This window comes from Limulus polyphemus, unplaced genomic scaffold, assembly GCF_000517525.1.
Source record: "Limulus polyphemus unplaced genomic scaffold, Limulus_polyphemus-2.1.2 Scaffold641, whole genome shotgun sequence".
Taxonomy (NCBI): domain Eukaryota; kingdom Metazoa; phylum Arthropoda; class Merostomata; order Xiphosura; family Limulidae; genus Limulus; species Limulus polyphemus.
Genome location: NW_013666251.1, coordinates 28744 through 42032, shown reverse-complemented (window position 1 = coordinate 42032; position 13289 = coordinate 28744). Strand labels below are relative to the sequence as shown.

The window sequence follows — 13289 nt, the reverse complement described above, 5'->3', positions numbered from 1 at the left end:
CTTAGTAAAGTTTACATTATTTAGCACTCTAGTTAGTAATTTTGTGCCTGTTTTAGGTCTAGTGGTCATTTTTATATTTATTAATTACCACATCTACTTTTTTATATCATATATCAATTATATATTTTCTTTAATAGATGGCATTTTAACTATGCCATGGAATGTAAAACTATTGAGCTATCTAGCTTTATCTAGTTCTAAATTGTTCAGTTTTTATGCAGTGAGTAGGGATACAGAACTGAAATACAGAAGAGCCACTAGAATTCTTCTCAAGTAATGAAGTTACATTTAAATTTTTGTCTTTGGAACCCAAAAGAATAAGAAGGATAAAAGAGTGTCATTTAGGTGTTTCAGCCACAAAATGAAGTATATAATCTGCTTGTCAGATATGGTGTTTTATATGCCACAGACCAATATTATAAATACCTAGATTCATGCTTACTCTCAGAAAAAAAAAAATTACCTTCGATTGTTCAGATTGTGAAAGGAGTTGGTGTGAATCATTCATACTTGTATAGTTTCTTCAGGCAGATGAGTATATAAACAGAAAAGACTACTGTTGAAAGGTTTGAGGGTGATATTGATGGGCCAAATGTCACCCATCTGTTTTGTGTATTCATATGCAGTGTAAATGTTAATACATATTGCTCACATGATCCAACTGAAATTATGTTTTGTTTTTCAAACATGTAAATATTACATATACATTAATGTAAAAAAAAAGGAAAAATTAAATATATTTTCTTACACATTTTATAAATACATGTATATATGTGTGTAAGTGCTTTTTACTACATGATATGTTTTGTTGATATAAATTGGTTTAGACAGAGCTTTTCATTGTCACCTGTAATGGATTTGTCTGTTTATAAATGCATGTAACTTCTGAAAAGTAATTCAAAACATCTTATACTATTTTGTTGGATGATTAACATCATGACTCAGAAGAACAAACACTGTATTTGTAATTAGATTTTTTCACAACACATTTTTAACCCTAAGTAACAAACTCTGATTTAACCAAATAGTCAATATAATTTTTACATTTTAAAATGTGGATACACGTTCCCATTGAAACACTTTTGGCCTTACCTTTTAATTTTTGATACATAATTTTTTTCCCTTTTCCAATCTTCTTATAATCCCAGGATAGCTTAGTTTTTTTAGTAGTATCACATTACTTGTGATTATTTTATAACTACTTACAGAAAATGTAAGTATTCTAAAATTGTAATTTTTTTCCCCACCTACACAGAGATCTTTCCTAAGAAACTAAAAATAGTCATTAATAGAATGACTGACCACCCAACCACTAGCTTTTTGTTTGTTTTGGTGAGTTGATAAATATGGTGTGTGTGTTTTGTGGTTGTTTTTTTTTCCACAGAAATGAAATTTCTACTTCAATAAAATGAACTTAACTTTTAACCTTTTTCACCCAAAAAGTAATAGGGTTATTCCTAAGCCCCAAAGGAGTGGTTTGATTAAAATCTGCTGTTTAGAACTCTAATTATCATGCAAAAAGTAGATTTCTACTTAAAGACAGATAATTTCATTGCTATATCCCACAGAATATTTTCAGTTGAGAGGATAATAAAGTGAGAAAGTTCAATTATACAAAAATAAATCATTCCAACTTACCCTTTTCAATGGACACTCCTGTTGTAAAGTTGGTAATTTCCATTCATGGAAAATTTCTTCTATTCTAGCTATAAACCTGTTTAAAATATCAGAGATAATCATTATAGGGAAACAAAAATGCCTGGATTATATAAAATAATTTCATGATAAATTTTCATATTGGCTGAAAATTGAAAAAAAGTACATCAATACTAACGTCCTTCAGAGCTGTAAAACAACATTTAAGCACAACAACATGTAACATAAAGTACAAATGGTCAAATGATAACAAAAAAAGAAAATTGATTGTATGGCATTATGTGAAACTCTTGGAATGATAAGGTTGGAAGAGTTAACTATAACATGAAAGTGTTGTGACAGCATTCTTACTGAATTTTATTAATATTCACAAAATTTAAAGGAAATGTAGCTTGACCTAAAAGCGAGTTTCATTAATGTTTATACTTCACTGAAATTATGTTTTATTTGTGTGTTTGGATTTATACATTTTGTTAGAAAGACTGGCAATTTGGGTGAGCCAAAACAACTTCTCTTTTCATTTAAATTATTGGTTTACAAATTCAACTAGCATATCTAGATCTTAAAAACAGACCAGAAGTGAAAAAAATTTACTTTTAGTGTATATTATAATATACAATGATTGTAAAATAATTCTTGAATTATTTATGAATATACTTTTAACACTTAAATCTTTATAATGGATATATCTAAGCAATACATTGAAATTATGTATGTTCAGCCAATAAAACATATACATTTTATATTATTGGTATGTTTTAATTAGGAAAAATGCACCAACCTTTCCCAATCAGAAGCAGTGGTAAAGTCTGTAATTTCAAATACATCTTGATCCTACATATCAAAAATATGAAATGATTAAAATGTAATGAAACTAATTAAAACCAGCTATCTGTAGTTCCCATACTACACAGCTATTTTAATTTGAGAATACTGATGTCATGACACTTTATATAAACAAGTTTCATTTAAACAAACTATTCTAAATATTGATTATTTGTTGAAAGATATTGCCATAACTTAAAAAAAAAAAAGAGAGAAAAATTTCATTACAACATATCGTGATAAACTGAGGACTGTAGTTACAACCATAACTTGTCAGAAAAGCATATAAAGGAAGTCAATACAGAAGACTGTTTACAAATTGTAGAAATGCATGTACATTACTGCAAATGTCAGGATGGGCTCCAAAATAACACTTCAAGACATTACAGATCACTAAATTAAGTCAAAAAAGGCTTACAAACATATCTCAAAACAAATAGCTGTTTTCATGAAAAAGTTGGCCAAATAAGCTGGAATTATAACAAGTTTGTTTCACCACACAACAGTTAAGTTCCTGTTCCAGTTCCAAAGGACTTTGTTCTATTTAAGCATGAGCTTCAAAGCTTTGTAGACATTAATCTGTTTATGAAAAGTTTGACAAAAATGAGTGGCACAGTATTGTCATAGCTGTCTTTTGAAACAAATATATATATATATATATATATATAATAAAAACAGCATTGAAGGGCCATTATTAAAAACTCACAGGTAACATATAAAGCAAAATAAAATGTGGCTTTCAATATTGCTATGTTAAACTTAATGATTCTTTCCAAAAATGGAAATTACCTACTGTAGAAATAGCCTTGAGCTGAAGAGTTTTAGCTATGAAGTGAAGCATAAGCCTTTCATAATGACAATTTTCTTAAATGTAGGGAAAATGTTTCAATTTTGGTGAATCAACCAAATGTAAACTGAAATAAAAAAATTATATTACCTCATCAAAATATTTTATCATGACTGAATATTTTCCAATACTGTTCCTATTTTTTTAAGTGTAAAAGCAAGTATTCATCACCAGCTACCAAGAAAGATGTGCTAGGACTAACAAGACACAAGCATCTGAACAAAATCACACATCCAAAGGCTAAATGAAAAATGAATGAGATTCATATTCTTTACAGCATACAATGTTAAACCCAGAAACAAGCACAACTAACTTGACATGAGTGTTTTTAACACAGAAGTAGATCCTGAACCATGCAAACACACTTTCTGAGAGATTAAGATAATACAAGAAACTCTTCTAGTATGTAAATAAACTTGAAGTAAGACTTTTCCACATGACATTAATAAAACTTTTCCTTACTAATCTGGTGTGCTTTTTACAAGGTACCAAACAAAAGGTTGGCTAAGAAAACCATATCAGTGTAGGATGTTGGATGAGAGAAAGCATGTAAGTTATCACCTATGGAGTCCAGTCAAATTGTACCCTTGTTACTATTGAAATGCTTCATGGATAAGTGCTTGAGCCTTTGCTTATCTATATTACCGATATGATAAAAGCTTAGTTAGTAAATTAGTAAAGTTTGCAGATGATATTAAACTCTTGGGGATTTCTAGCTATATTGAGGATAATGATTGGATAAATCAATTAGTTGTACAAATATTTGGGAACTGACCTTTTAAGTATAGTAAGTGCAAGATAATGCATTTGGGTTATCATAATCTGGATCAACATTTAATGTGAATGTTAAACCACTTAAAGCATGACTATAACAGAAAGATCTTGGCATTGTGATTGAAAAGTCTTTCAAGATATCAACACAGTGCTCTGTTGATAGTAGTAAAGCCAATAGGATACAGGCCTTCTTTTTGTGCTATATTGTGAAGGCAATTGGATGAGAGAATAGAAGTTTAAAATTTGTAAAATGAAGGCAATGTTCCAGTTAAGACAGTTTTATTTTTCTGACATGGTGAATGGCTTATAGAATAAGTCATTGCCAGTACTGGAGGTGGGCACTTTATATTAATTTAAAAAGTAACCTGAATATATCCTACTGTTCTCAAGTTTGGGTGTGAAAGGACAGCCTTAAAGGACCAAATGGTCCCTTGTTATAAGTGTGGATTTAAGATTTTATTATTCCTCAGGGGGTAGATGTCCAGGGACAGGCTTGAGTCGAGCAATTGAGTGAGGTACTTGATGTGTGTTCAAGTGCATTAAGCAGCAAAGTATCTAATTTTGACAGTGCTGACTTTTCATTTCTTTGTTTAGATGGAAGTTAGAATAAGCAAGTCTGAAAGAAACTTCTGACCTCATGAATCCATGGAGTTTGTGTGATGTGACATGCCATATTTTCAGTGAGTTTTTTGCAAACCTAAATTTGTGTTGGGTTCATAAGCAGAATTGTACTATTACTATTATGATTGGTTTTTACCATTGTCTTCATAGGTGTGTCAAATAACTGTTAAACATTTGAAAAGTATAGTAATTTTGTTTAGATGCACAAACTGAAAATTAGATTAAATGCTGAATAGTAGATTTATAAGATATGAACCAATGAACTATAAATATATTAGCCCAAGTAATAGTCAATTGTAATGAACCTAATGAAATTGTATCACAGGTTATTACAATATTAACAAAGGGAAATGTACTATTACTAAAATTATTCTGTAGTCTAATTTAGAATTAATAGTAAGAATTTATGCACAGTCTAACTGTTCAAAATATTTAACTCCATTATAGTTTGCAAGAATGATTTCAGTAATAGAAACAGTTTTATTATAAAAGTGATAATGAAAAATCTGGACAGTGAATTTATTTATTACTTCTGTTGACCTGTTTAGGGCATCTTTTGTTTCTCCCATGTTTGGTATGCTAGCATTATTCTGGCTTGAAATTTTCAACAACTTACTTAAAATTAAACTCTTTCATCATTAGTTGTTATAATCATCCATCTATGGCTGTTTTATTAAAGAACCTTAGTAGTTAGGATGATTTCAAGTATGTCACATTTTGGTGTAAGGAGTGCAACTGATATTGGTAAAATTTAGGTCTGTCTTTTATTGGTTTATCTTGTCATTTACTGTATGATCATGGAAAATGCTGAGGCATTATTAAATGAATTATAGGTAACTGACTAAACTGAAGATAAGATTCATTCCATAAAACTAATAAGTGTAGAGGAATTGCAGATATCAGAAACTCAGCAGTGTTTTGAATTACTGGGTCTGCAGATTGTTCCAGATAAACAGCTAAGTGAGGAGGAAATGCTGAAGTTAACATTTTCCTTTCCTGAAAATGTATTTCTGATAGATACTTATGTCTCAGCACACAGTAACTATTCCTCACACATCTGCCTTTGAGATTTTGCACATGCCAGTAGCCTTGAGCTATCTCCCACCTAAAACATGTGTCATAACATGAACTGTGCTAGTACATTATGTAATCATCATACGACAATAGCTCTCCACCAATAGGAAGGCAATACAGTTTTCCTGCACAGCGGATCCCTATAAGCACTTGCACTCAACATTAACTTCATTCTTAGATGAGGCAATAATAATGTGCACTGATAGTGTAAAGAAAAGGTGGAAAATTACCAGATGGTGGAGATAATATGAGACAAAGGTGTTGGGTATAGTCCTTATTCCAAGGTCCCATCCAAGGTTCACTGAAAGTGCAAGGCCAGAGTGTGAGTCAAGTGGTGAATTTGATGTGATGAGATATGATACAGCACGCAATTATCTCCATACAGGAGAAATAGATGATCCGAATGAATTGACAAATCCATCTGATAGGCATAGAGGATGAGAGATCCTTGGAGGAAGAGAGGTGTTATAGCAAGAATAAACTATTGCATGAACCCTGAAATAAGAGCCATGCATGCCAAGTAACACTTTACAGCCCAAACTGGACACAAAAGGTGATTAGGGTCAGTATGCTCATAGAGGGCTGAGATCAATGGAAGAGATATGGGAGAAAAGGTATGATCTCCCTCTCAAGCCATCCAAGTTTTAGGAAGAAATGAATATTCAAGAATAAAATTCAGAAAGATCTGTAAAACAAAGTAGGAGGCATCCAATACTTAAAGATTAGATCTGTAATACCCACAAACAAGAAGAAATGGTGTTAAAAGAAAAATAGTATAAGGAGCAAGTGGCCAAGGATTAAAACAGAGACTGGATGAGAGCATGTAAACCAGATTAGGGTTCCAGTTGGAACAATTAATTAGGAAAGATCAGAAAAAACTGGGAAGAACAAGGGAGGAAAAAGACAGAATCATAGCAAAAAAAAGGTGAAAGGCAGTTGACAAGGCCTCCCAATAGCAATAGTAGAAACCAACAATCCTTGGTCAAACAATCAGATAAAAAAAGGCTGAAATGTGAGCAACAATGGATCTGCAGCAAAAAAAATGTCACCTTTGTTGATAGATAGAGAGGAAAGAAGGTTGACAAAAATGGTATAAAAAAAAGAGATATGCAGTCAGAGAAACCTGACTGGTAAGCAAGGGACCAGTAAAATCCTACATGTGAAGATGAAAGTATGACATTCCCAGGTGAAAGAGAGACGTATGAGGTTAGTGCAAGATTGACTGAGGTAGAGGCAAAGGAAGAGATGTCTTGGATGCAGTCACTGAAGAAAAGAAAACCAAGACTGAGGTAGCCAAAAAAAGTGCTATCAATAGGACCTGACAAGAAGTGTTTCAAATCAATGCCAAGACACATGGGAGAAGGTGAAAAGGAAGGTACATGTACAGAAAGAGATGAGGCTGAGAGCATTTACAGCCAAAGGTACTGGGAACCAGAAGAGGAGGAGTTTTGTACTGAGAGGAGTGGTGAAACCATCAATCACTGGTGTGCCAAACTGGGAACAAATCCAATGAAATACCCGAGGTTGAACTGATCACACCATGAAAGAATCCTGTCCAGTCACAAGAGTAAATATGCCACCAATATGAAAGCCCCCAGGAAAAGACTGGCTGTCAGGTGAACCTAATGTGAGTGGGCCCAAAAAAGAAAATCCAACATGCAGAAATAAATATCACTGGAGTGAGTCCCACCCTGATGATTAATATGTGAAAGGACCATAGAATTGTCAGAGGGCATCATAACCAAGTGATCCACAAGACAAGGTAAGAGAAGGTGGCAGTGTGACAGGAAGAAACAGAAGATCACAAGAGATTTTCCACTGGTTACCCTAAGTCCAATGAACAAGCCTCATGTGAGCTCAACCTAGAGAGACAAGAGTCCCCATTTCAGAAGGACGATGCTAGATTACAACAATTAATTCCATCAAAAGCAGTAATGCTACAACTAATGTCAGTAAGACTAGTCCTGAAGTAGAAATTGAAAGTGGTGCATGTAGGCTGGATACTCCTTGTAATGTGCCACCTACAGTGCATAATGCCTAAAGCCTAAACACCATACACATGTGCAGTGGTGTATGGTATACTGGATATATCAAAGCTATAGGTTAAGCTTATGCACTGTTGAATGTTTAGAAACAATAAAAGGCTTATACAGTTATCCATCACCTATCGCAACAATAGTTTTTCCAGATATTATATTTCAAACAATCCAGCATTGTTTTACATGACCATAAGTATTTTTACAAAAAAGTTGAAGCCTTAAGTTTTGTATCTATAACTATGCAATCAGGGCCTGATTTACCTTCTATGCCACCCCTAGGCCAGTTTCAGACTAGCTGCCCTACTCATATTCACACTATAACTTACTGATTACAAACTGGCTCAGATCAAGTCTAAGGTTCTGAAGCTGTGGAGTTTACCAGATTTACTAATTTGACAACTTAATGCATGAAAATGATTGACTAACACAGTTATGTTAACAGTTTTAATGAAATATATATCAATACAAAGCAATTTTAGTCACAGTTTCAGGTATAACGTACTCAAACATCTCAGTCTGAGTCAGGTTCATTAGGATATTATTTCACACATTTTTAAAGCAAACTTTTCAATTGGCAAAGTCATCAATATCATCATCATCATATAAAAAAAGTGTTCAAAAGTTCCAACTCAATGGCAAGCAAAGCCAAGCTATTCAATCTCTCTTGACTTAGTGATGATCTTACATAATTCTTTACATGCTTTAGACAAGAAAAGGGCTCCCAACACTACAACTGGTAACTAGTATGCAAAGAAAATGCACAAGACTATGTCTTTGTTCAGATAAAGTACACGCAATCTATCAGTTCTGATTAATTTGTAAAGTTCTGGAATGGGTTCATCAAGCTTATCAGTACTCTTCAAATGAGAGCAAAGATGCATGCATTCATCAGCAAGGTTCTCTTCCAAATCATCAGGGTACTGATCATGGAGATGCACAAACTGAGCTTTCAAATCATTAGCAGTTAGACTCGTGATTTTCTCATAGAAACTGAAATTGTTATGTATCACTTGTTAAGCTTCTGCTTTTCAATGGAGCTCACAGGATAACTTTATCCAGGACTGAGAAGAATGTATTAACTCTGAACTGGTCTCTGGCATTCAGCTCCGTTTTTCCTTGCTGGCTGACATCAAATGGCAGTTTCCTCCTCCTACATCTAGCTATAGCCATGCCATAACTCTCTAGCCCAGATAGCTCTTTGGCTTGTTTTACAAACCTGTTGAAATCATTTCCAGATTCTTGTATGAGCTTGAAAAGAGCACCATAAGAGTATAGCAACAATATATTTTTCCATACCACTACTCTGTACACATTTGCTGGTGGCATTAAATCTTCCTAAATGTAGTTCTAAAATACAGTCATGATGGCAGTTTTCAGCCACTCCTAGTTTCTCCGTAGTGCTGCAGCCTCACACTGAACCACTGGTTTTAGGGAAATGTCCTCCTTGATTGTATCCAGAGCTTAAATGATCTCCTTCCTGATCTTCATAGACTGTGGCATGCATCGTCACTTGCTAACCATTTTATGATGGGCAAATATTTAGTGACATTACATTTAGATTGTGAGAGGTTATCACTTCCAACCTACTTGTGAAACCAAAGAAAAAGTTGTATAACTGTTGAATGGTTCCAAAGAAGGAAATCACTTCCAAGCAGCATATGTTCTCACTAAGGAGTTTCTTGATTCAAGATTGAAGGCCAGAATAAGGACCAGACATGTTGCTAGCATTGTTGTAGGATTGTCCTCTACAATTCAATAAGTCAAGTTGGTAAAACTCCAGTGTTTTGGGGACTGCTTTGGATAAAGTCTCAACTTTAAGTCTTGGGTTTGGAAAAAAACTTCAGAAATTGTTCCACAGGGATACCATCTTTCTTTACATATCAAATAATGAAGGATAGTTGGTTCAGGTGTGATATATCTGGTGTTGAATCAATGCTTACAGAATAATATTTAGCAGTCTTCAGTTCAGTTGTTATCACTTCTAGCAATTTGGCTGCCATTACTTCAATGACAAAAGTGCTCAGCAAAACAAAATAGAAAATTATAACTAAAATATCAGTGGTGAATTAAATGTTAAAGTTTAACTCTAAAATATAATTTTGATATACTATGTTTTTCAAACTGTACATAAACTTTAAGAGAATTAGTAATAAAAGTCACAAAACATTTAGCATAAAAGTATTTGATTAACATAAGCAGAACACTACTGATCAGTTATATATTTTGATAAATTGAAATAAAAGTATTAATAAGATAAAATATAAAAAACTAACATATACATTTTTAATAAACAAAATAAAACTTTAAAATAAAATCTCTAGTACTTAACATCCATTTAAAAAATCCTACAGAATCATATGGATTCTTTCTACACCAGTACCACTAATTTTCCTATACTGAAAATGTATTTCCAACAGATATTTACCTCCTCTCATATAAATAGCTATTCTAATTCAGTGCTGCCCTCTATATGGAAAAAAATATTTGCATGCCACATGCCTTGAAGCTCCACCCATCTTTGAATCAACTGATTCAAATGCATTTCGCATGCAAATTGTCATGCGACAAACCTTCAACAATAAGAGTGAGATATACTTTCTTGACACGTGACTCTCTCTATTCAATTCTACCGATCTATCACTTTGAGTTTTGGAAGAAAATGGAAACACCGGTTTTCAGTGGGGGAGGAAGGGTGGGAAGTGTGAGAGGAGGTAGGTACATTTTCAATGTAGGAAAATTATAACTTCCAATATGGTACATTACCTCCACTCACATAAATAGCTAGAATCCCACACTGAATAGGAGGAGGTACTGGTGCAAGGGAAAGGAAGAAGCATCCTTCAAAAATATCCTAACAACATGCCCAAAGAGTAGATCCCCATAGTAAAACTTCATACATGGAAGACTGCACCACGATTACTAACATATTTAATTGAATATTTTGTCCTTCTTTCAAAGGAACTAAGCCTACAAATATAGAGATTTCTGGTCAATTGTTTTTTGCTTTTCAAGTAAAATTTAGTATAATACTAAAATGTAAATAACTCAACCAAATAACAAACCTACGTAGTATAAGCGCTTGGAAATGAGCTTGATTAATCAATATAACTGATTACATATGAGCATCATAAGTGGCACATAAAATAATCAATTAATCAAAATTATGATTAGATTGATGTTGTGAAAATATTAACTAACTGAAATTAGTATTTCTAATTATTACTGTTTTAGATTAATCCATTTTCAAAAGTAACTGAAATATTGCCATTATAATTTCTATGATTCTTCATTATTATTTTCGATTAATTCAAGGTTATTTAGCTTAATTCATTAGCATCATCAGTCATGAAAATAATCAACCAACTAAAATTAGTGTTTCTGATTATTACTATTTTTAAGTATCCCAACTATCTAAGTCTCTTGTGAGAATAATCAATTAATTGAGTATAATCCATTCATAAACTTGATGTTTAATTAATTAGAAAATTCCACTTATCACCCATCTTTACAGAAAACTACAATGTATAAACCATATAACTTACCATCAAACTGTAAAAAAAAAAGAATTACATACCAACATAATGCACAGCAATTACACAAACAGATGTTATAATTTTCCAATACTGAAAATGTATTTCCAATAAGTACTCAATAGTTATTCAGTGCTGCCTTCTACATGCAACATTTTTTTCACATGCCACAAGCCTTGAGCTCCCACATACCCCAAGATCAACGTGGTTTAACTGCGTCTCACATGCAAATCATCATGCGTCAATCCTCCACCAACAGGAGTGTGAAACACCCTCCTGATGCATGTGACTCCTCATATTCAATTCTACCAAATTATCACTTTGACTTTTAGTAGAAAATGGAAGTGTGAGAGGAGGTAAGTACCTACTGGAAATACATTTTCAGTATAAGAAAGTTATAACTTCCAATACAATACATTGCCTTTGCTCGCATATATAGCTAGAATCCCACACTGAAAAGGTGAAGGGAAAGAAAGAACAATCCTTCGAAAGCATCCAACGGACACCCTAAAAGAGTAGATCCCAGCAGTACAGAATCATACATGGGAGACTACACCATTTCTTTACCAAGTATACTCTTCCCCAGTGTGGAAAAAGACATAGGAGTAAATTGGAAGGAGTATATCCAAAAGGGAGAGAACAATGGTTGGATAGAGATCTAAACCACATTATATTGGTATCTCAAGTTCAGCAGACAGGAAGGAATCTCGTGTACCCAAATCTATGAAAAGGATGCATGATATCAATGTGATAACTTGTTTGACCAATCCGGGAACCCGATATCCAGATGATCGGAATAGTAAACATGTCGCTGTATTGTAAACTATCTCACTCAAAATGAATCTGACAGGAACTGCCCACAGTTCAGTAACATCCTCAATATTAGAAAATCATTGAGGGATAGTGTAAGAGGAAAAGCTGTATTAACCTGCAAGTTCCATCACAGTGACCCACAACACAGATGGAGGGAACAAGAGTATAAATGAATAAGAGAACAGAGACACCTATAATACATGCGTGAGGACTTGTGTTGATTAGTTTAGCTCTGAATCCAAAACCCTGCCACTGGGAACCAACATCCATGTGAGGATGAGAGATCCCAATTAAAGTGAACTGCAGTTTTGACTGCTCACTCCAAAGCTACAACATTCCCTTGGATAAACCCGTATAAAGATGGACCATTAGATTGGAAGACATCTTGTCATCTACACCAGCAGAACACCACTGCCCTACTCCCAACTGACTGGTTTTATCATTATTTGTATCATTTATTATTATAACATTCAGGAGGATGCTTCCATGGTCCATTACCCAAGTGACTTGGAACTGGAAAGTGGTAGGGACTCACATATTCCACTGGAAAAAAAGAGAAGGAAGAAAATGCAATGGAGAGTCCAGAGGAACATCAACACCAGAGATAGTGCAACAGGAGACCATGAAAACCTGAATAGCAAGGATGGGCAGCTATCCTCTTCTGCTTTACTCATATAATTGTTAAGTCATCATGGCCTTACAGTGCAGATTTGACTAGTTTGTGTACACCTGGACAGGCACCACTTGCCACAGAAATGGGATCCATAAAAAAAAAGGGAACATGCCTATGAAAAATAATAGGCGTATACAAAAAAGGTATCTTACATAGTCACAGTCTCACCAAAGAGTGAAGGTTGTATCCCAAAAAGGAAGAAACAGCTACAAGAAGCAGAAAATGGGAGATACACGTATGAGGTGTAGTCCCAGTGCTCGACAAAACAATTACCTTCAAAGTATGACAAGGGTGAGATGCATATAAAAGGGATGGTGCCTAATCAGAGTAAAGACACCAGGAATTGATTACAGGGGAAAAGGAACAAGGAAGAAAAAGCCAAATCCAAAGGGTAAGGGAGGAAGGAAAAAGTCACAAACAGAGGGGTGGTGCCAGAG

General features: G+C 33.9%; 1 protein-coding gene across 3 annotated transcripts in view; it reads right to left on the bottom strand.

Annotated features, from left to right (window-relative positions):
- The window catches only part of LOC106459635 (rab3 GTPase-activating protein catalytic subunit-like), a 163055-nt gene that overhangs the window by 142420 nt on the left and 7346 nt on the right, over window positions 1-13289 (bottom strand). For all 3 annotated transcript variants that reach the window (XM_013919268.2, XM_022386163.1, XM_022386164.1), the window contains exons 2-3: window positions 2438-2490; window positions 1639-1714 (exon numbers count right to left, since the gene is read on the bottom strand). In XM_013919268.2, the coding sequence (XP_013774722.1) occupies window positions 1639-1714; window positions 2438-2490 (129 nt within the window). The remainder of the gene's footprint in view (window positions 1-1638; window positions 1715-2437; window positions 2491-13289) is intronic.